This window comes from Homarus americanus, unplaced genomic scaffold, assembly GCF_018991925.1.
Source record: "Homarus americanus isolate GMGI-L3 unplaced genomic scaffold, GMGI_Hamer_2.0 scaffold31037, whole genome shotgun sequence".
NCBI classification, from domain to species: Eukaryota; Metazoa; Arthropoda; class Malacostraca; order Decapoda; family Nephropidae; genus Homarus; species Homarus americanus.
Genome location: NW_024722227.1, coordinates 24,913,473 through 24,938,587, shown reverse-complemented (window position 1 = coordinate 24,938,587; position 25,115 = coordinate 24,913,473). Strand labels below are relative to the sequence as shown.

Below are 25,115 nucleotides of genomic sequence, written 5' to 3'. Positions count from 1 at the left end.
TGAGTGCTAGACAACATAATATCACGTAACCCTACAGGGTAATACATTATTGCCTTTACAACACTAAACAGTACCGACGAGGAGGGTAAACGGATTTTCTGGGGATGAAAATTTCAAACAATTATACTCTAGCAATAATATTCCAGATGATAAGTTGTTTTTAACGATAAATTTACAGTAAAAGCTTGGAGTATTCGTTGGTGGGACTTCCCTCATTCTTAAAATCCATGATCGTTAATGAACTTAAGGAAGCCACAGCCCCAATAAATTAGGGTTTCTTAAATGTTACATCTCTCATTTTTCGAAACCAGGAATAATTCTTTTACGTGTGAGTGATTAATCCTGTCTATAGTGTTCTCGCCTTAAGGTTAAACAATAATGAACAGCAACTTTATTTGGTGTCCTGTGTAGGCATCTCTGACCTCAGATCCTGGCCCATTTCTATATACACTCAGGTTTGTGGTAACAGAGGTGACCCAGACCCCGAATTAATTAAAGACGATTCTAGATAATGATGACCAAAGTAGTCCCCAGGCATCGAATTAACGCTTGACTGGCCTGGCGACGCGACCCACTAAAACACCGGTACCTGCGCCCCACCTCTCCTTCCTATCCTGTAACCCTGGAGCCGTTCTTGTAATTACTGCAGTTTGTTGTACTTATTATTGATATTAATGAACAGCTTGTGGAGTGAATTTTATCTTTATATCACCGTAATTGTAAGTTTGACTAAATATCAACCCATTTCACTTTCCACAAATTATTACGCATTTACTAACTTATAAATAATTACGACTTTACCGTTCATCAATTACCATAATTAATGTACAGACTACAGCGTATGGGGTATAGCGACCATCAGTGTGTCAAGGAATTTAAATGTCCCGTCAAGGGTGGCGGGCGGCCATGCAGATGTCACGTGATATGACGTCACACTGCGGGGGAGATTTTCAGCCAGTTTGTTTACATGCAGCAGCAGACCCATGGCGGGCAGGTGAGTCTCACTTTTCTTCACCTCCTCTCTCTACATCTCTCTTGGTTCTTTATTACTAAGTGCGGCGTGACAGAGGGCGATGATACCCTGGAGTCAGTAAGGTGTAGGGGTTGGTTGTAAGTCGCGGCAGCCAGTGGTAAGTAAAACATTATGTCTGGGTCACCTTCCTCCTTGCCCATTAAATTGTATTGGACCAGGTGTTTTTTGGATGAAATTTATGTCATGACTTTAATGTGAAATAACAGCATAAGTGAGAGAAAGTAACGATAGAAAGGGGAAAAGAAGATTAAGTTGAGTTCTATGTGACGTAAACTAGAAAGATTGGGTGAGGAAGACAGATTGGTGGAGCAGTACAAGGTTAGTGAAGGGTTGAGCTTCACCACCCACTGCCTCGTCAAGTTCACTGTGTACACCTGTTTCTGTGAGGGAAAATTTCTCCATTATGTTTTGAAAGAAAAATATGTTTCACCAAACCAATACAAAAAACTATTCCATCAATAAAGTGGATAGATGTTAAGGTAAAGTTGACGTTAGCAAATTTTGACATATTTGTATTGAAGAAAGGTGTCTTGCAGTGACATATTGATAAGAAAACCATCACCAATATTTAATTTAGGTGAGTTTGAAAATCACTTGTGATATGACAAGTACTGGTACCGTACTGAACTGCTATCTGGCTCTGACATACAGTATAGAAATAAATCATTATTGAACCAAGAGTTCACCTAAAAGATGGGATGGTGTGCTTCCTCTCATTTGGGTTAGTCCTTCCCCATAAGGCTATATCTTTAGACACACCCTCCCCACCCTAGCACCGCCTCAGACACTCAAGAAATTTTTATGCATCTTCCCAGACTTTTTCACATCAGTTTTCCACATGATTTATTTCTCTGTGAATTCACCATTTCTTTCTTCCAAGTGCAGGAGAATTATTCATTAAGGTTTTTCATTATTTATTTATTGGAAAAAATATAACTACATGTAACCTAGGATGGTTAAATTAGATTAGGTTGGTTTTTATTACAAGTTGTCAGAAATAATTTAGCTCCTTAGAATTTTAGCCAGCACCAGTGAACAAGACTGACACCACTTGTACAGGTACTGATATTTAAGACATGATTTATGATAGCTGAATTATTTACCCCACACTGCTCACCAGGTTTGCCTAATGCATATAAAAACAAGATTAGTTCTGTAATAGATGGGTCATCCACATGCTCATAGACACCCATGCTCATAGCCATCCACATTCTCAACAGATCCAGTTACTGTTTTTGCAGGTGTTTATAGTACAGTAAACCCTTGCCATTCGCGAGGGATAGGCTCCTAGGAATGGCGTGAATTGGCAAAACCACGAATAGCAGCTTATATAATACCTTAGTGCACTAATATACAGGTATACCTACACTGTGTATGAGAAACTTAAGTCATAACACTGTACTTTCATATGTGGAAGTTTGGAGCTTGATGAAGTGGTGGACTGTACATAGGGAGACATCTGGTTACTGAAGCATTGGGGGATCATCAGGATCACTGGTGGAAGAGGGTGATGCAGTGGTGGTTGGTGGAGGGGCGGGTGGTGGGGTGGCGTGCAGCCGAGAGGCGGGTGACTGGGAGGAGGTGGGTGGAGCAGTAGCGGTAGTACTAGCTGGTTCTTTCTTAAAAAACTTGGTGATTGGTAGTTCTTTCCTCTTGGCTTTGAGTTCTTTAAAAATACCTGGTTGGTTCCTTGTACCATCTTTAGGCTGCATTCCATGGAAGGGTCGTGGTCAACAATGAAATCATTCACCATCTTCACCTGAAGAAATAGTTCACCAAAATTTTCCAAGCTCCAACCTTCTTGTTGTAATTCCATAATGTCTTCCTCGGCAATTGTTACCAACTCTTCCAAATCCTCTTCTGTCAGTTCCTCTCCATGCCCATCAATCAGCTCTTCCATGTCTTCAGCAGCCATGTCCACAGCCCCCTCACCACCCAACTGACGTGCAACACTCACAATGTCATTCACATCCTTTACTGTGGACAGAAGTCCCTGAAAGTTATTCACACACTCAGGCCACAAGGTGCACCAACAAGCATTCACTGCCTCTGGTTTAAGTTCACTGAATGATTCACTGACGTTGGTAATGCAATCTACAATGTTGTACTCCTTCCAACACTTGTTAACATCAAGGTCAGGGTCTTCATCCACGGCACTACGGATACGACCAAAAGAGCGGAGTGTATAATGTGCCTTGAAGGTAAGTATTACACCCTGATCGAGAGGCTGGATAAGAGCAGTAGTGTTGGGGGGTAGGAACACCACCTCTACACCTGGATGGCTGAACTGTAAACTTTCTGGGTGGCCTGGTGCATTGTCTATCAATACTTGTAATAACACCTTAAATTCCATCTTCTTGGAAGCAAGGTATTTTTCCACTCCCGAGATGAAACATTTATGGAACCAATCCAGGAAAGCTGTAACAGTTGCCCATGCTTTTTGTTTGCTTGCCTAAACACTGGCAAAAGGTTCTTGTTTTTACCCTTTAAAGCCCGAGGGTTTGCTGAGCGGTAAAACAAGCCAGGCTTGATCATGTGGCCAGCCACATTGCCACAGAAGATGAGCGTCACTCTGTCTTTGGCTGCCTTGAACCCAGAGGCACGGCTCTCCTGCTTGTTTATGTATGTTCTACCAGGCATTTTCTTTTAATATAAACCAGATTCATCAGCATTAAACACTTGCTCTGGTCTGTTGCCTTTCTCTTCTATTATGTTCTTCGGCTTGGAGGGAAATACACCTGCGGCTGTGTGGTTAGCTGATGCGGCCTCCCCAGTCAGCTTATCATTATGGAGCAAGAATTTTTTCTTAAAATTCTTGAACCAACCTTTACTGGCACTAGAAGTTGGTTCAGTCACTGCACTAGCCCCTTCACCACCCGTTGACTTGTAAAAATGAGCATAAAGACTTATAGGCCCGTTCAGTATTATTAAACAACATCTTCCCTTGAAGAGGGTCGTTGTGTTTTGACCCGAGTTTTAAACTAAATGAGTCCTGAGGGACACCGCAGTACAGTACTTAATGGGGTGGTGTGGCAGTAAAATTAACTAATTCCAACATTATCTTCACAAATCACATTGCCATCGATCGGAACATTTTTGCGGTACTGGTCCTCAATCCAAATGTTCCTGCTTTCTCAGTTTTTACAATGTTCTTGTAACGAACAACCTGCGCCACTTTAGCACTTGCTTGAACAGAATCACGAATAGCTTTTTCATTCTTTCTTAGGTACCGCACTGTGGATTCATTCACACCAAACAACCAGCCAACCGCGGCAGCACTCATCCCCTCTTTTAACTTGTCTAATAACTCATTTTTTTTTTACCAGGGTCATCACTGACTTTTGCCTTTTCCATTTCACTCCACTAGCATAACTGGTACTAGGCAAGTCTTTTCGGGGTCATTTTCACAAAGAAACACAAAAGTTTTGAGAGTGTGACACGAGATGGTGGGTCATGGGTACTGGGCGAGGGCAAACAGAGTGAGATGAGATGCTGCGGGCGCGTGGGGTGACTCGTTGTGCTGAGGGAGAAGGCTCGCATGCAAGCCAGCCGAGCTGCCAGCTGCTTACTGCGAATCGTCAAAATCGCGAATCATAAACCCGCGAATGGCAAGTTTTTACTGTACTGTATATGTCAAAGTGGCTATTTAATAATATATTGTGTCCAACTGACTCCAGTGTTAAGGGATTGTAGTTCATACCAACACCAATCCGCAACTGTGGACTTGAGTGTCAGAGCCTATGGGTAGAGAGACTATTCAGAAAACAGTGATCTTACTTAGGACTTTAAGAAAACATTTATGAATGGGTATTTGGCTGACCCTCTGAATGACCAATAGGCTGTCTCTGAAAACTTAAATCAGTTTAGACTGGGTACATGTGGTGTGAAGGAAAAAGTGGGTCTTGACAGTATTAGAGACGGGGCAAGAGTTGTTTGTCAGTAAGTGTTAGTCTGCGTCTTACCAACTATATACAGTACGTATATGGATGTTGGCCTTCATGGCAAATAGCTAGAATAGAAATACTAGATATAATCGAGTGTTATACCAGTAAGTCTTATTTTGAACTAACTCTACCCTATAACTTTCCCTAACTTATACAATAATCATTAATCTGAGTTGCTCCAGTCCCTAATTCTCATGAAGACAGAACTAGTGTGAGATCATTGATAACAAAATATTTAGAAGATTATTAATGTCATATCCTTCAGATGCCATATTAAATATAAAACTTCCTCCCATTCTTTAAAAAGGTGTTGTTATTGATATTTATAATGTTTTGAGAGAAAATTATATGATATAGGAATACTCTATGTATAAGATGAAGGCAGTAAATATGTATTTATAAACTGCAGAGTATTTTTGTGTATGTGTGTGTGTGAGGCTACATGGCAGGATGCTGATGGACAGGATTAAAACAGTAACACTAAACTCACATCTCCTGTGAGCCAAGAAACTTCACTGGGTAAAGAGAGAGCTGTTGGTTAAATATCGGTACTGTGATGAAAAAGTATTTAAATTGGTGGGGAAGAAACTAAGATGTTAAAGAAATAATTAAAAAATAATAATGGAGATATAGTTTTATGTGTGGTAGAATAAATCAGTGAATAGGTTTATCTCAGGCACTAACATCAAGTTTTAGAGAGTCATACTGTAATGATAATAATTAACGGGTTATTGATAAAGTTCAGCAGTCTGAAGGCTGGAAAGATACATTAGAAAAAAATTACTTCTTACATACAAAGACATGGGGTGGGTGGGTCGTTTAACAAAGTTTTCATTACTAGAAGGAGAAGGAACATGAATTGAACATTCAAATTATAGTTTACAGTTGATGGCCAGGGCTGGTCTCTTGCCATACTGTGTGAGGTCACGTAGGCCACGTGGTGTAGTAACTCATCCATAGATGTTGACATGAAGGACCTCACGTGGTCATGGAGACACTGGGTGGTGTGATGTTCACATGGTGTAGTAACTCGTCCATAGATGTTGATATGAAGGACCTCACATGGTCATGGAGACACTGGGCGGTGTGGTGTTCACATGGTGTAGTAACTCGTCCATAGGTGTTGACATATGGCCATGGAGACACCATGTGGTGTAGTGTGGGGTGGTGTCACAGTACCTCACTCTCTGTTAAGTGGTGTTGTGTTATCTTCTGCTCAGGTATAAAGCCGACCCACTGTTGTTCCCAGGGTGGACTGATTAACACCACCTGGTCAGAAGATGGTGGTTGGTTCCCAGGGGTGCTTATCTTTGGGTGTGGACCTCACTGGTGGGTCATAGCTCTCACTGGTACTGTCTAGTGTTGAATTCACTGGCTTAAATGCTGTTCATAACTGATAAACATTGATCCCACTTCTTTCCAAAATGAAATTGTCACTTTTGGCGGGATTATGTTGATATCCCGGTGGTGAGGAAAGGTCGGGGAGAGGGGCTTGAGGAGTGGACCAACATTGACCGGGGCAGCAGGAGCAGCGCCTGATAGGTCTTGACCCTCCAGTGGTCAAGGATGTACTGTAGGTGCATTCATATTGGTAGCAGTACAGGTGGCACTTACACCAGGGTTCAGTAGTAAGCAAGAGGGGCACTCTAGGTCCTGGTAGAGGTGTTTCAATGTTAATGTACAGTACAGTAGTGGTAACAAGTAATAAATAATGAGGAAAGTTAAGGCTGGTGAGCTCAAGAGTGAAAATGTTGATTGTGTTATATGACTAACTAAATAAAAGATGGCATCATTTGAAAATTATACACCCCAAATTATTTCACTTCAAGATTAACCACCCTAGTGTACAACCTTGGGAGGGATGGGTTAAATTAGATTAAGGTAGGCTAGCATTATAGGTAAAATAAATTGGGATGTCCAGTCATCAGACTTTCTAAATGATGTTCATTGGTGTGAAGTTTTAATATTAGAGTAATGCATGTACTGTGCAGTATTTTTAAGTGAACTGAGAAGAAAGTAAAGGCTCCATACTGATGAACAGAACTAGGATGACTGACATTAGGAAGTACATGTACCATACACTATGTTTTAAGAGAAACAGTGTCATTCTTCATGTTTTGAATATGCTAAAGCGGGCCCTATAGACAAGATTGCCCTTTAAAAGAAGTAGGACAACCTCCTTATGCATGGTGAAGGTACAATACCCTATTTGGGGATGAGGCAAGAACTGGTCATGGTAATATTTGTGGCTAGTATGTAGTGACTGGGTGTGTCCATGAACCACCCAGAACCTAACCTGACTTAATGATCTTACAATAACTTTCCAGTCAACATTGGGTAGGTTTTATATGTTATCCTTAGTGAGTGCACCCAGAAACTAAGAGAGCATCTTTGCCTTGTTTTCCAATGAAGTGAGGTGGTGAAGGGAACACTGAGTGGGAGATAGAACTTTGGTGAAGGTGTAGGTTGTTTTGATTATTTATTTGTAACAGGGAAGGAGTACCACTGAACTCCTGAATGAATGGGCCATAAATGAAGTGAAAGAAAGGAGAAATAAGAAAAGGAAGAAATAATTGAGGAGATGAGAACAAGATAGTGTGGTGGTGAGTGGCTGCTGAGCTTGAGGTAATGTTAGGTGGTGTGTGGGACATGTACTGAGCTCTCACTATGCTTAAAGAACCAGCGTGATAGTCATTCTATGTTTGTCATCTGAAAACCTACCAGATTACAGTATTTAAAAATATGAACATCAATGAAATATGTTAACTTAAGCAATTAATTAAAAATTAAATACTGTACATTACTGAATACTTATTTAAATTTATTTATTGTATGTGGCTCCATATTTTATTTTATATATAGTAACTATTATTGTTATGGAGTACAGTATGGGTCTTTAACTATGATATTTACAGTATATGTGAGACACCCTGTATGTTTGCAGTAGAGACTTTTGAAGTTTGATAATTTAGGGTCATTACCTTAATGATGACTTGTTTTCCTTGGGATTTTCACTAACATATTAGTTTTGAAGCAGGTAATGTAAATATGGTGCTAGAGCAAAGAAAATTTGAGTCTGGAGATACTCCAGTAATGAGAAGTAGCAGACCATGGCCTATTAGAACTGTATTGTGGTAAAGTTAGAAAAATGTCACTGAGCTCTACAGTACAGTATCTGATTTTAACAGGAATAACCCACTGAGCACTGTTAAACTTGTGTGCATGTATAATGCTTACTAGCTTATTTCTGTTAAATTCAGAAAGTGTTCAGTGATTGTTTTATTAATTTCTCTTGGGGTACAGAGGCTGTAGCCAACTTACTATTTCTTAGTAAATTCAGTTATTTTTCCTATCATCAGCACTGTGTCCTATCATCAGCACTGTGTTTATATCCCATGCTTCAAATCAAACATTTCATGGGAAATCCAGAGGAAAATAAACCTTATGGTGGCAACTCTGTATAGTAGCTATTATAGGTTGGGTATCTCTTATCCAAAATGCTCTGAAATTCGAAAGTCTATTTCATTATATTTATGGTAGATAATACTGTACACTGAATATGGCATAGAACATAATTTTTACAAGGATAAGTATATACTGTACTTGTATGTGTAATGAATAAAGGTAAGAGACAGGCAGCTTAGCACCTCAGAGTCAGGCATCATGGTAATGCTGAACAGACGGTAATGATTGCTTACCTTTCTGATTCTTCTGTGTATTTCATACCCAAAATTATTAAATTATATTTCATTAAACTACCTGCAGAATATATGTATCCATATGCTGTAAATGAAATATAAATGAATTTTGTGCCTAGACTTTGGCGCCATCCCTGCTGGGTGAGTTGCCACATTATACAGGATATAGGTACTGTACTGTCTTCCAAAATTTTAAAAATAATCCAAATCCGATACCCTCTCAGTCCCAAGCATTTCGGATAAGGGTTACCCAACCTGTACCATATTTCTATTTTCTATCATTATTTACAATTCCCAATGATATGAATGTACTGTACGGTATTGATTTTCCTTTTTTTTGTTAATTTGAATATATTAGTGTGTTTAATTCCATTACTTCCCACTAGAATAAACTAGTGACACCACATTTGGTGGACTGTGACTGCCCTTGAAGTGTCACCAGAGAAAGATAACCTTCCACATATATATTAAACTAAAAAGCTAACACCTTATTGTGTGTTGACTAACACTTTGCGGTAATATGTATTATGGTATGTTGTTGCCTGAAGTGAAGTGACAATAATCTGAGAGTAGATGCATGTATGGGACCTTCTAATTAATTTCCTCTAAATTTTTATTGAATAAACTCACCTGGTACAGTAGTGTTAATGATCAGTTTAAATACCCTGAATAAAACTATTGTTACTGTATTTGTAATTTCATTTCACATAATTACACAGTAAATTTATATTTATACAATACAGGTATTTTATTTTCAGTAACTTGTTGCACTACAAATAAATTTTCCCCCACATCTGACAATGGTAAACTCAGTTAGATCTAAACCCTATGTCTTCTTATATGTGCTGTTCATCAGGTCACCTTTATTAACAGGGAGCAAGGGTCTTAAAATATGCTCATGATGGGTAGTATTGCTGTGTAAATTTTTACTCACGGGTCCTGCAGTTGATGTATGGTTTAGACGACTGAAGGATTACTGCACTTAGGAGTAAGCTGTGTGGTTTTACAACCTCCTAATGTCTCTCTGTTTAAAAAGCTTTTTGTTCAAAATTTTCAAAATTTTATTAGCAAGGCCCTTTATTGTTGCATCTTACTTTCATGATGGAACCTTCTACTTCTTACTTTTTTAAGAGCTCTGAGCTGTGTCATAGTGTTGCTGTGTGAGCACTTTTTAATTTTGTCTCTTATTGACAGGGTCACGCCTTAGGATTGCCCTTCATAAATAATAGATGAGAAAACCAGACTCACCTAGCTGACCCTTCATCGCCTTGGAGCCTCAAATGTGCCAAGGACGATGAACTCCCAGAAGGAACACCCCACCTAGTCAACCCCCAACCCTCCAAACACAACCCGTCGCACCTACCCTGATATCCCACTGGAATTGTCCTCACACCAAGTCATTCCTGGCCACTGCCACCTCTGAATCCTGGACCAAGCAACGAGGAAGAGGCCTCGCTTATAGTGGATGTTTGGTGTTTCTGTGATTAGATGTTGTTTTGTTGAGGTCCTTCTGTTTGTCTTATTTCTTGAAGTTTATCATTCCTTGATGTGTGTGTGGTTCATTTATGGTTTGTAAAGCATAGTTTACACTATCTAGTCAAATTGCTTTCTGTATGTCCATTTTAGAGATATATTATTTTTGTAATTTTATTTAGATGTTATGCTATCCTCTTTAGATTATTATTATTATATCATCCACAATGGAGAAGTTACCCAAAGTTCCCTCTCAATCCAACTCTCCTGTGAAGAGTGCACGGAAAGGGGATCAGAAAGTCCAGTTCTCTGATGACACTGACAACAGGCTACGAGGGAATAAAGTATGTGGTAAACCACCTGAAGTTCCTCGAGCTCCTCCGTATGGCCGAAGTAGTAGTAGACTTAGTGGGAGCAGTAGTATCAGCAGTAGTAGCAGCAGCAGTAGTAGCTCTAGCACCAGCAGAGGGAGCAGTGGAGGAGGCAGCAGTTCTGCTCTAGACCGGCCATCTGGGAGGGGAGTAGAGCCTTCAAAATGGACTTCTTCACTGGACCGTAAACGATCAGGGTCAGTGAGAAGTAAAACCAGTGACCGTCCCCAAAGAAGTGATATTAATAGGAGTCTTTCACTAGACAGAAGAAGAGCTGAAAACTCTCGTCGGGAAAGTGCAAGTCCTAACAGTTCCAGTACGGAGAGAAAGAGACGAGACTGTGAAAGTAGAGATATCCAAAGCAGAGAGAAGAAACCAAAGACCAGAACCTCTGGCCCGCCTCATAGCAGGAGCTTCTCTGGGGAACGTCCAAAGCTACTGGGTCGGCAAAAGATGACTCCTCCGACAATATCCCAAACCTCCAAAAGTGATCACCCTAAAAGAGATAATGTTTTAGAACAAAAACTCTCTCTACATAATGATGAGAAGAACACAAGTAAAGGTAGCAGTCGCTTTAGTATGGATTGGGCTGAGAGAATGAAACGTGCTGCCTCAAGGAGTCCACATAGAAATCAGACAAATGGAGAGGTGTCAGGAAGAGAAGACAAAGAAAATGAGAAGATAAGAGACAAGGGAAGAAGCGAGTCCAAAGGTCAGGATAAGAAGGAAAGGGGAAGATCACTCAAGAGAGAGAACAGAACGAACAAATATTCAAGTGGAAAACATAGACAGTAAGTATTATAAAAAAAAGAATATAAATACTGTACAGTACATGGCTTTCAAAATGTTCCATCTCAAGAGTTACTTCACCAGAATGTTATTAGAGCTAAGTGATAAGATTTGGCAAAGCAGCTGAATATATTGACAGGATTAAACAGATGAAGCAACGAGTTGGTGGTCAGTTTTGGAAGCCCTGTAAGTTATGTACAGTACTGTATTTTTGTTCAGATGAGTAATAAAAAAAATGAATATATTAACTAATATTTATTGAAACTGTGTGGAAATTGATAGACAGGAGCATAATAAGGAAGTACATCAAAGTATTATTAAAATTAGTAGTAATAGTACCTGTAGTAATAGTAGTAGCCTGTAGAACTGGTAATGGATATGGGAATCATAAAGCAGGTGTCTTGTGCTTTTGTGGGAGTATGATCACCTGTGGTGGATTTGCCAAGAGGCGAGATTAGAAAAAAATAAAATATAGATTAAATGGGAGATAATTTTAGTAAGACAGTAGACTCTTCTGAAAGTGGACTGAACGTTTAGAGAAGAATAAAATGAGTTGTGTTGAGCTTTGCAAGTGATAGTGAATAGCTTACAGTACTTTAGTTAAGAGACTGTATGTTGATTAGTACTGTACCCACTGGAAATAATTTTTTAATGCGTATCTCAACTTTTCAGTGAAGATGTGATAACTCTAGATGGTGATGTGATGTGGGTGGGCAGCAGCAATAAGAGGAATGGTTATCTTCTGTTCAACTGTGGCAACCTGGATGATCACCCCGAAAACCCCGCAGCGAACAAATATAACATGACATTCAAGTTTTCCCAGGTAAATTTCTGCACGTTGTAGAGACTGGTGGTTTATTTTGTGATTGAATTCTTTACAGTGTCTCGGGTTATTTTTTTTGGCTTTTCACTATTAGCTTTAAAAAATAAGTTTTGCTTGTGCTTGTTAAGGGAGGTTCAGTGGAGGAACAACATGTGTTGGTCAATTAACTTCCTCAAACATGGCTTTGATGATCTTATGAGATGTAAACTCATGAAGAAAATATCCATTTTACTGAGTTACAGGGATTAATTATTTTATTTATTAATATATTCTACGTTTTTTCTTAGGTCATGTGAGCAGTTCCCACTGTTAAGACACTTCCTTACACACCAGTTATTTGTAGTGATAATGTCACAATGACTTGTCTTAGGACTTGGTTTTCAACTATTGGTCTGAGTGATCTGAGAATTTGTATCAATCGTTTTTTGTTGTTTTTTTAAAGACAAAATGTTTGATTTAGGATTTTTTTACTGAAATCTGCTGCATGTTCCCAGCATATGTGGATGTTTGCAGCTTTGGGCACAATGAAGTTTTTCTAACATTCTATAGTTATTTGAGACTGCATGTACAGTACTGCTGAAATTTTATTTCTTCTTTTCTCTATCATGTCCACCATTGCCTGCACTCTACAGCAGGTAGGTCAGCCTCTTTTTGTCGAGATTATGATTGTTTTTGTAGGTTGCACTTGACAATATAAGAAATCTGATTTTAGACTTTTCTGGTGAGAAAATATTTTTTGATGAACTAACTCACCCTCTGCTATTGTAGTCGGATTCCAAGCTGATTCGTATGCTGATGGAGGCACACGGCTTTACTGAAGTGGAGAGCAGTAGTTCCTTCTTCAACATGTACTGGGGAAATGCTCACTTCAACCCTAATGAGATTCGACAACTCCATGACTGGCAGAAAGTCAATCATTTTCCAAGGTAAAAATAACAAACACTTCTCCATCATGGTGTGAAATAATACTCAGTAGTGTTTCCTGCCATTCTTTATGCACTTGTCTGCTGGAACTTGTTATGTTGATGATGTTGTCTGTATGTTTGATGAGTTTTTCTTGTCTTCATCACCTCAGAAACTAAAAAAAGCCTATTCCCACAAATCTTTGGAAGACATGATCACCAGCAGTCAGAGGTGTCCATATAGTCAAGGTATTTGACTATTTTTAACAGAGTTGTAGCTCCTTATGTACTTTGGAAAATGGGACCTTATTATCTTTTTGAGCTGTCCTTATTATGTCCTTCTTAAAACACTTTATGATCTGTCCAAAGCCTCAAGATCATTCCCAGCCTATTGCACACTCCCATGAATACTGATGATATTGACACAAGTTATATCATTACTACTTATGATAGTGTCAAGTCCATCAGTGGTTATTCCTTCTGGTGACAGATGTCTACAATATTGATGTCTGGTAATTATCTGACATCTACTTGAGGGTCATGTAGGTAAGAGGATTGGGATTTTGATGTCGACTTAGATTTTTATTTGTATATTAGGGTGGTTTTATTTTATGTTATTCCTACATGATTTATAAATTATAACTAGAAGCAGTACAGTATTCACTAGCTGTAAACTAGTCACCTACAAGTACAGTAGATGCCAGATATTGCCAGGAGTTGTGGGAACTTTGGCTGCAGCTGAACATTCATGAACAAAAGTCCCCTTTGCATGCCTGAGACTCTGAACTGCTGTAATGAATGTCCATTCTGCAGGATTATCCATTGATGGTACTACAGTTTGGTACAATTTCAAACAGAAATGCAAAGCAACTTTTGCCCATGACTGTACCACTGATTAGAATGTTGTGATGTATGATTAAATAGGAATAATGTATTGTAATGTACCTCTAAATAGGATTGATTTAATTCACAGCATGCCCTTACAATTTGCGGATTTTTAATTCACGGTCTTCGATTATTCACGGATGACACCCTGGATGTACCCAAGAATGTCTGCAGGTAGTTTTTAAGTTGGCAGCATTTTCACGGCCGGGACGGGGAGCCCGTAAGTTTTATGGCGTCCTGCAAGGTGTCTCCCTTGTACCAGGTGGCTGGGCCACTCACTCTGCCTCAGTGACAGTCTGGGTTGAACACTTATCTGTTTCACCTGTGTGCTACTGTGCTCCTTGTGATGGCTCCCTCAACCACCTTCATCAAGCCACAGGAAGGTGCACAAACAAGTGAAGAGAAGGTCATGTATTTCTCCCATACTGGCCCCTGGAGTGAGTGACTGCTAGTTAGTGTGTTGTCTGCAGTTGTAACTCTCCTCACTCCCTGCCATATTTAACTGGATTTACCGTTATTATTAGTGTTTACTGATAGAAGAGTGTTTAGTTGTGATTAATCATGGCATTGTAGCTTGGTTAGCTCATCAGGCTACTGGGTCAAGCGGTGAGGTGTTATGGGTTTTTTTCAACTCGTATTTTTGGGTATGCAGTCAACTTCTCAACGTACGATGGGGTTCTGGACCGATGACCAGGTTGTAAGTCGAAAATGCGAAAATAATACATAGAATTTCTAAAATGAAATACGGCACAGTAAAAGTAATCAATAATGAAAATTGAATAAAGTTGTTACTGAGCACTTACCTTTAATGTAGTCAGCTGAATGCACACGGGGCCCCAATAATTTTTAATTAAACATGGAGACTACATTAATTGGATGAAGCAGAGGAGGAGACATGGCTGGGTGGGTCATCAATTTCGCTTTCTTCAGACAGGCTATGCTTGTTGAAGGTATTGAATCATCTTTAGGGAGTGAAGAGGCAGCAGTGGTGGGGTATGAGGAGACAGCAGTGGGGGACTTCTTAAAATACATGTCCAATTTAGACTGCACAGTTTGCCTTTTCTTTTCATTGTAAATCTCAATGTAGCAAGCAAGTGCATCTTGGATCAGTCTGTCAACTTTTGCAAAACGCTCAACATTTTGATCCATTTCTTCAAACATTTGCATCCCCTTATTAAAAGTAGCAAATGCCTCTGCCTAGTCCTTCAAAATTGTTGATATCGTCGAGTGAGAGAAGCCAAGGTTGTGTGAAATGGTTGCTACCGTTTTTCCATTTTCATATTGCATTATTATTTTCATTTTCATCTCAAAAGTAATTGACTGTCTCCCTTTCTTATCAGCACCACGAGAACTCTCACTTTTACGCTTGCCAGCCATTTTAAAGGGAATTAGTAACGAAAATTTTGTCAGTACACAGCGCGATCACTAACAACAACGACGGCCAAACACCAACTGAGCGGGCTACGGCGTGGATGCTGTACACCACGAGGCGGCCCAGCCCACGCTGTCGTACGGGACGGAAACGTTTCGGTACTAGAAAATACGTAATCTGAAAAATATTTTATTCGACTATACGGCGGTCGTATGTCCGGGTTGTCGTAAGTCGAGTAGGTCGTAAGTCGAGGAGTACCTGTATATACATAACTTTCTTCATTTATTTTTACTCGGCTACATGCACACACCATCCTACATACATAGTGAAAAAAGTACAGTATTACACCACAATTATCAACATCCTTCATGTTGGGTTGGCTAGATGGCTACAAAAGAAATTTTGTAAGTTTGATCTATATATCAACCCAGCTGGCGCTCAGATGCCATTCGTTCTAGAGACAGTAATTTTTACGAGGAAAAAATTGCCATATGGCAACCCAACCAACTCGGCTTTAATAACAAAGCATGGAGTTGACTTGAGACTCACATTTTGATAAATTTTGTTGTCTGGTTTCTGATTATTTGTGAGAGAATTTTCCCATTATTAGTAATTTGTATGTTGTTGTTGCTTTTTTTTGTGTGTGTGCGGTGGGGGTCCTAAGGGCAAACACATTAAGGGAGTACAGTAGAACGTCGATATAACGCGATATACATTCCAAGAGAGGTCGCTTTAAACCGAATTCGCACTAAATGGAAGTGTTGTTTCAATGGAATGATTTAGTTTGGTACTTGAGAGAAACACAAAATACCCAGATGCACCTCAGCCCATCTTCTAGAATAAACAAAACATTGTTTTTTGTAGTACAGTGTATTATGTTAAAACAAACACTCATAAATCAACACAGCTAAAATTACTATGGGCCGTGAAATGGTCTGTTTACTAGCGATCAGCTGATGTGAAGATGGGGGGGGGAGGTGATATGTTTGACAGTTCATGCCAAGGTCTAGTGCTTATTTATTTATCTGTCCTTAAGAGTAACTAAGTTTTTCTCTTATGAAATGTCACAAAACTGACCTGGGAGAATATAATTAACATTGCTGGAATTATTATAAGTTAGTGATTAGTTTGAATATAAACGTGCTATAGTTCGCATTAAACATACAAATTTTAGTTCCAATTACAAATGGCTAAAATTTTATCTTTTGTGCAAAATATATGACGTTTATATTCAAATCATTTGCTGTTTTGCAATGATTCCAGCAATGCAAATTATATTCTCCTAACTTTAGTCTGTGATATTATATAAGATAAAAACTTAAAGCCTACTGTATAACCACCAAACCCTGGCTGGGAGGGGGGGGAGGGATGAAGGGGAGGTGACAGTGACATGTTTGACAGTTGGCACCGAAGGTCTAGTGAAGTACAGTGGTCCCTCGGTTAACGAACTCACTTCGTACCAGAGGGTCGTTCGTTAACCGAAACCATTGTTTCAATGGGATATTGGGTAATTGGTTCCAGCTCACAGAAAAGTATATACAAAGTAAAGCCAAAAATGCATAAAGTCAGAAACACTCCTAAGATTCCCCTAAACCCCCCCAAATCACTATACTGTATATATATATACAGATAGACCCCGACTTACGACGGGGTTAGGGACCCAAATCCAGGTCGTAAGTCCGACATTGATAAAAAAAATTTTTATTTTATTTTATTTTTTTTTTTTTTCAAATAAATAAATAATCTACAATGAAATACAGTACAGTAAAAGTAATGAAATGAGGAATGGATACAGTACAGTGAAAGTAATAAATAATAAGGAATGGTTACAGTGTGACTGAGCACTTACCTTTAATGTAGTCAGCTGAATGCACATGGGGCCCCCATAATTTTCTAATTATACATGGAGACTACATTAACTGGAAACGTTTCGGTATAGAAAATGTGTGTCATTTAAAAAAAAATTTAATAAAAAATCTCGGTCGTAAGTCCCGACGGTAGCGTAAGTCGGGGTCTGTCTGTGTGTGTATATATATATATATATATATATATATATATATATATATATATATCACATACAGTCGACCCTCGTTAAAACGGACTAATAGAGGGGAAGGGTGTCCGTTTTAGCCGATTGTCCGAATTAACCGATTTAGGGGTTAATATTGCATTATACAGCTATGTGTATGTTATTTGAGTGCCCCGTCATAGGAGTCCGTTTTCTCTCACTTCAGCACTCCTGAGTCGTCCGTTTTCTCTTAATCTTAGAGTGCACCAGAGACTGTATATCTTAGTAGTGACACAGAATTTGATATTGCAACTGGGGTTGCAATTGTTGAGGCAACTTAGGTATGTCTGATTACAGTTGGAATATTCAAGATCCATTGTGAGTGATGTTTAAAGCTTCAACTGTCTTTATGGTTGGTAAAACTTGTCAAGTCTGTCAGTCTGAATGGCATGTGTGAGGCCTTGTGTTTGTACAACCGCTAAATATATAAATATATAATGTTATGGTAATTATCAGAAACACATAGGCATAACGAGGTTTATTACAAAGTGATGAAAAGGATACTGTACAGTGGGACAATCCCAGAACCAGAAATTTGATATGGACAGTTCAGATTTCGTCCGATTTATCCGAAATCCGGATTAAAGGGGTCCGAATTAACGAGGGTCGACTGTATATATATATATATATATATATATATATATATATATATATATATATATATATATATATATATATATATATATATATATATATATATATATATATATATATATATATATATATATATATATATATATATATATATATATATATATATATATATATATATATATATATATATATATATATATATATATATATATATATATATATATATATATATACACTCTTACCCTTAAATCACTACTGTAATGTGATACAGGTGCTTTATTTTTATCTCTTGTGCAAAATATATGACTCTTATATTCAAATTATTTGCTGTCTTGCAAGGATTCCAGCAATGCAAATTATATTCTCCTAACTTTAGTCTGAGATATTATATAAGATAAAAACTGTAAGCCTAAAACCTTGCCTGGGAGGGAGGGAGCCGGCCAGCGAGGGAGGGAGGGAGGGAGTATGCGAGTGGGAGGGGGGTTGAGGTGATATGTTTGGCAGTTTGAGCCGAACGTCTCCTGTGTGTTTATTTAACAGTCCTACTAAGCTTTTCTCATTTTAAAATGCCAGTGAAATGACCTGGGAGAATATAATTAACGTTGCTGGAATTCCTATAAGATAGTGATTAGTTTGAATATAAATAAGTGATTAGTTTGAATATAAATAAACTATAATTTGCATTAGACATTTAGACATACAAATTTTAGATCGAATTTAAGAATTTTATCTCGTGCAAAATACATGACGTTTATATTCAAATTATTCGCTGTCTTGCAAGGATTCCAGCAATGCAAATTTTATTCTTCCAACTTTAGTCTGTGATATTATATAAGATACAAACTTAAAGCCTATTGTATAACCAGAAACCTTCGCTGGGAGGAGGGGGGGGGGGTTGGGAGGGAGGGGTGACAGTGACATGTTTGACAGTTAGGGCCAAGGTCTGGTGAAGTATTTAATTTTTATGTTGTTTAGTTGAGTTATTGTTTTTTGCTCATAAAATTGCATAGAAGTGACCCGGGAGAATATAATTTACATTGCTAGAATTCTTATAAGATAGTGATTAACTTGAACGTAAACATGCCATAGTTTGCACTAGACAAAAATTTTAGTAATCATTTTGTACATTATTTTGAGTACCGGTACATGTACAGTTCAGCTTTGCCCTTAGGACAGTGTGTGCATGTAAATGAGTTTCAATAAATGAATAAAGTTACATATATCGAGCCAAAAATAATAGTTGAAAAACTATATGTAGACAGAGCTTGGATGGCTAAATTTTTGAATGACCAATAATTTTAATACTGTATAAAAAAATGCACAAATATTAAAGTGCACAATATTCTTGATATTTACTCTATTGGAAACGAATGTAAACATAGAAGAGATTACTGAATTGGCTGAGTATCTCCCTCAGCTTATCAGCTGATGTTCAAAACAAAACTTGATTTTCGTAAGGATTTTGTTAATCAAATTTTTTTTCGTAAATCGAATTGAAAATTCTTATGGAAGGTAATTCGTTAACCGAAGCGTTCGTTAACCGAGGGACTACTGTATTTATTTGTTTATTTATGTCCTTTAGATTGAGTTTTTGTTTTTTGTTTATAAAATGTCCTAGAAGTGACCGAGGAGAATATAATTTACATTGCTGGAATGCTATAGTTTGCACTAGGCAAAAATTTTAGTAATCATTTAGTACATTGTTTTTAGTACATGTACAGTACAACTTTGCCCTTAGGACAGTGTAGCCTGCCCAGAGAAACATTTGGCGCGAATTTAAAAATATGATGCACCAGATTGACTCTCGCAAAATAGGAAAGATTCCCGTTAAATTAAAACATTGTCCTTAATTGTGGGTGTCACTTTAAATCAATAATCTTAAATTGAATCGCTTTAAATTGACATTCTACTGTATACATTTCTTTGCACATGAGTAAAAATGTACACCCCCACCCCCCCCCCCTCCTTCCTTTCCCTTGGTCAGCAAATGATATTCACGGTTTTGGCAAATCCTGGCCATTTTGAGACCCAAACCCCCGCGAATTTTAAGGGCATGCTGTACTACTAAATAGAAATGTTGTTATGTACCACTTTATAGGAATGCTTTGATATTCAACTAAATAGGAATGTGATGGTGCACCCCTAAATACATATGTTATGATACTCAGCTAAATAGGAATGTTGTACACTACTAAATAGAAATGTTGTACACTACTTAATAGGAATGTTGTACACTACTAAATAGGAATGTTGTACACTACTAAATAGAAATGTTGTACACTACTTAATAGGAATGTTGTACACTACTAAATAGGAATGTTGTTATACCAATGAATAAGGTTCTTGTACACCATGTATTAGGAGTACAAGGTGGGTGTTGCTTAATGTGTCAGAAAATTGTGAATGGGAGAAATTAACCTCCAGAAGGAGAACATGAGCCACCTTTAATAATGAATCAACTGTAGCTTTTCCTTTTGTAATCTTTCCAGAGGGAGCTGGCTCTTGTTCTCATTGTTTAGACATAATTTTTATACAGTGTACAGTAGTTTGATAATTCTTAATGGATGAAATGTGAGAGAAGAGAGTAATGTTTTGTGTATTCTTTTCACGTGGGATAAACTTCTCATATTACCAAGTTAGACTAACACATTTGCTGACAATATGACCTCCACATCTGGCAACATTTGGCATCAACCTGTGGGTCATGTATGTGATTGGGTTATAGGTAATGAATGCTGCTTTTCACTGTGAATTCTGTCAGAATAACAGCATGAAAAATACTGTACTCTGTACCTTCATTAATTTGGATCGTTATAATTCAGCTTTTGGCTGAATTAATTTTTTTTTAATGAACTCAACAAGTTGAATTCAGAATGAAGCCAAAATAACCGAGTGCTTCTGAAAAGTCACCTAGGCTGCCCCATAAAATATTCTATTTATAATTACAGTATTGTGTAAATATTAATAATTTTTAAATATACATACAGTATTAACAAAGTAATTAATACAGTAATAAATAAATATAATGCTTACATTGTGAGGTGAACTGATGTGTAGATAATATTCCACAGGTGTAATGGCCACACTGGTAAATGAAGTATAAACCCACATTGGAGAAATGAAAGATGAAATCTTAGAGCTGGTATACTAGGACCCTCTTTAGCCAACTAACAGAACAAAACAAAGGAGAAAGACATGAACAAAGGACTCAGGTTACATGACCTGTCTCCTCAGTTGATGTAGGGTGGAGATTAGGAAAAATCTTCTTGATGACAAAGGATCAGGTCAGTGGACCCGGTACCTGATCCTGAACATCTTTCTTGTTAAGGTTTTCTCATATGTTGCAGTATTTTATACACTGACTGCTATATGAGGTGTTGTGAGTACAAGGGCGAGATGACAAAAATAATGATTGGAGAAAAAAATGTAGGATTTTTTTCCTATTATTTTGTAGGTTTGCGGTAATACATCATGAATATGTCTGTGAAAATGTATAATTTTTCATAATATGCCTAATTGCTGAAGGTAAAAACTACCTGTACAGTAGCAAGCATGTCCTTACAATTTGCAGAATTTTAATTCATGGCCTTTGATTGTTCACAAATGACACCCTGGATGTAACCAAGAATGTCTACAGGTAGTTTTAAAGTTGGCAGCATTTTCACGGCCGGGACGGGGAACCCGTAAGTTTTATGGCGTCCTGCAAGGTGTCTCTTGTACCAGGTGGCTGGGCCACTCACTCTGCCTCAGTGACAGTCTGGGTTGAACACTTGTCTGTTTCACCTGTGTGTTACTGTGCTCCTTGTGATGGCTCCCTCAACCACCTTCATCAAGCCACAGGAAGGTGCACAAACAAGTGAAGAGAAGGTCATGTATTTCTCCCATACTGGCTACTGGAGTGAGTGACTGCTAGTTAGTGTGTTGTCTGCAGCTGTAACTCTCCTCACTCCCTGCCATATTTAACTGAATTTACCGTTATTATTAGTGTTTACTGATAGAACAGTGTTTAATATTGATTAATCATGTCATTGTATCTAGGTTAGCTCATCATTGTAACCACCAGGCTACTGGGCCAAGCTGTGAGGTGTTATGGTTTTTTCAACTCATATTTTCAGGAAGATATACGTAACTTTCTTCATTTATTTTTACTCGGCTACATGCACACACCATCCTACATACATAGTGAAAAAATTACAGTATTACACCACAATTATCAACATCCTTCATGTTGGGTTGGCTAGATGGCTACAAAAGAAATTTTGTAAGTTTGATCTATATATCAACCCAACTGGCGCTCAGATGCCATTCGTTCTAGAGACAGTAATTTTTACGATGAAAAAATTGGAGTATGACAACTCAACCAACTCGACTTTAATAATAAAGCATGGAGTTGACTTGAGGGTAGACTCACTTTTGTTTAACATTTCGATGCATTTTGTTGTCTTGTTTCTCATTATTTGTGAGAGGATTTTCCCATTACAGTAAGTCCTCGCTTAACGTCGTGGTTACGTTCTTGTAAAACACAATGTTAGCGGAAACTACGTTAACGGAATCAATTTTCCCCATAAGAAATAGATAAAATATGCTAGTTATGTTCCCTAGCCTCCCTTTACCCCATAAAATACATTACATTTACATAAATTCAATGGAATTTTTATAAAAAATATGTATTATTCATCCAAAAAGATAAATAAACTAAATCATTTTGTATTGTACTCACTGATGGGGCAGAAGTGGAGCGAGTGTGTGGTGGGTAGTGGAGCGGAGGAGGAGGAGGGTGGCGAGGCACTGAGACCCGGAGGTTTAAAGCCTCCATTTTCGTAGCAAGGTTAATGGTCCTGCGCTGCTTCTTCACATCACTAACACTTGATGGGCGCTTGGAAGCCATTTTGAATGGTTACAGTACAGTGTTTAGAGCAAAAACACTTAAGCACGCACGTACGCTGTTGAAGCCTAACAAAGACTGGGGACGCTGTGACTCTCTGTGAGAGAGCGTAGCGCATCAAGATGAGAGAGGGTGATGCGCCATACAGGTAGTTCTGCTATAACGCGATAATTGTGTTCTTGTAAAATATCGTGTTATAGAAAATCGCGTAATAGAAATAACAGGGCTTATGGAGAAAATAGGGTTAGGTGCAGATTACTCGAAATCGAAAAAATTTAGTAGTTAGCCTAACACAAAGGATAGCACAGTCTAAATAAATGTTACATTCATATCTAATAATGAAATCATACAGTAAATGTAACACTTTACTTGATGGGGGAGAAGGGTGATTTTGAGGTTGATAAAATCGAGCTTCTCTTCAAGTGTTATATCCTTTCTTTTACGATCATCACCGGGAATTCTATCACCAGAACGCTTCTTGTTGATATTCTTCTTTACTATATTCACAGTTAATATACCACAAAATTGGAGAAATAGTAAGCAAAAATCGCGTTATAGCAAACAAGCGTTCGCGTTATACAAATATCGTTCCTAATTCATAAATCGCGTTAGAGCAAATTCGCGTTATCAAAACACGCGTTATAGCAGAACTCACTGTACAAAGTAGTCCGTGTTGGGTGACAACGTTATAACGAATCAGTCAGGATGTTGTCGGAATCATGGTGTATCTGAAGTGTAGCGAAGTTATAACGAAACAACGTTGTCGGGGACAACGTTAAAAGAGGACTTACTGTATTATTTATTTGTGTGTGATATTTGCGCTTTAGGCAATTTCCTGCCATTTTGAGACCCAAACCTCATGAATTTTAAGGGCATGCTGTATTACAAAATAATACAATATTTTATGAGATGGATTTACAATTTTCTGAACTTTAATCAAAATGACATAAAAAGAGTTAAAATTGATAATAATGAAAATAGTAACACTCATCAAAACCAGAATTCTGTAGACATGCTGAAAAGTGCACCGTAATATAAGCCTTAATTTGACAGGGGTAAAGGGTTTAAAATCCTGTGTTTCTGGGTTATACAGGAAAGAGCACGGTTTGAGCTACCAGGAACCATAGAAAACGGATTTCTCCACATTTAGTTAGCTCGCCCTTGCTCCTCGCAACACCTCATGTGTATATTCTCTCGGGTAGAGTTCAAAAGATGAGCTGATACAGTGATGTGAAACATGGGAGTATCCCAAGGCAGAGCAAGTAGCTCAGTCACTGGACCACTGACAAATAATCGAACACAGAAATTGTTGAGTAATGTCGTAATACAGTTTTCTGAATTCAGTTGATTCAAATTTTTTTGTATTTCGGGTGACTCGGGGCCCCCTTTTTGTTGAATTAACGAGGATATAGTGTAAGGCAAAGAAAATTCAGAGAGTGTAGATGGTAAAATCCCAATCCTTCTTACCTAAATGTCCCAAAAGTAGATGCCAGATATTACCTACAGTGATAAGAGAATTTTGTCTGTAACTGTACGTGTATTAGTGGTAGTACAGTATGTGGGTGCTGTAACCCTTGGCATGATAGTTGGCAGCCTGCAGGATGTTGTAGTAACTGAACACTGCCACCATTACTCAACTGCATGACTGAATCCCATCGTCTTAAGTCAAAGGTCATTCCTCCCCCCCTAGGTTTTGTTGTAACTAGTATTAACTACCTATTGTCTTAGCTTAAACAATTTTAATGTGATGTATTGCTTTCCCCAGGTCATCAGAACTTACAAGAAAAGATCGCTTATACATGAACATCAAACGAATGCAGCGGCAATTTGGTGTCAAGCTCTTTGACTTTATTCCTACCAGCTTTATCCTACCCACTGAATACAGGGATTTTTGTGATACTCACTTGCGGGAGCGGGGTACTTGGATAGTTAAGCCAGTGGCCTCTTCACAAGGCAAGGGCATATACTTGATCAGTCAGGTGTGTTTTAATTTTTTTGTACTCACTCAGTGTACTTTTATGTATTTTTTTAAGTATTACAGCATATGTATAAGAGAGTTTCATTATACAGTATTGGTTAATGTTTCTTGATGATAGTTTAACAATGGAAGTTTTAATGTAGGAAGTTTTGATGTTTCATGTATATTTCTCTTCAGGTTTACCTTCATAACTGTTCCTTCTTACTCTTAAATTTCTTCCAGTTTTGTAGATAGAGAAGAGAAATTCAGTTTATGATTCATATTACTGAATTTAATGTCAGAGTTTGGGTAAATACTGCA

General features: G+C 38.1%; 1 protein-coding gene across 5 annotated transcripts in view; it reads left to right on the top strand.

Moving 5' to 3' along the window:
- Positions 1–935: 935 nt before the first annotated feature.
- LOC121862424 (tubulin polyglutamylase TTLL5-like) overlaps positions 936–25,115 on the top strand; it is an 82,808-nt gene continuing 58,628 nt past the window's right edge. For 3 of the 5 annotated variants that reach the window (XM_042360704.1, XM_042360705.1, XM_042360702.1), the window contains exons 1-6: positions 936–994; positions 9,870–11,310; positions 11,981–12,131; positions 12,764–12,766; positions 12,900–13,057; positions 24,603–24,816. In XM_042360704.1, coding sequence (XP_042216638.1) covers positions 10,376–11,310; positions 11,981–12,131; positions 12,764–12,766; positions 12,900–13,057; positions 24,603–24,816 — 1,461 coding nt within the window. In that variant the 5' untranslated portion in view covers positions 936–994; positions 9,870–10,375. The remainder of the gene's footprint in view (positions 995–9,869; positions 11,311–11,980; positions 12,132–12,763; positions 12,767–12,899; positions 13,058–24,602; positions 24,817–25,115) is intronic. The other 2 variants (XM_042360706.1, XM_042360703.1) reach the window with 1 other exon arrangement.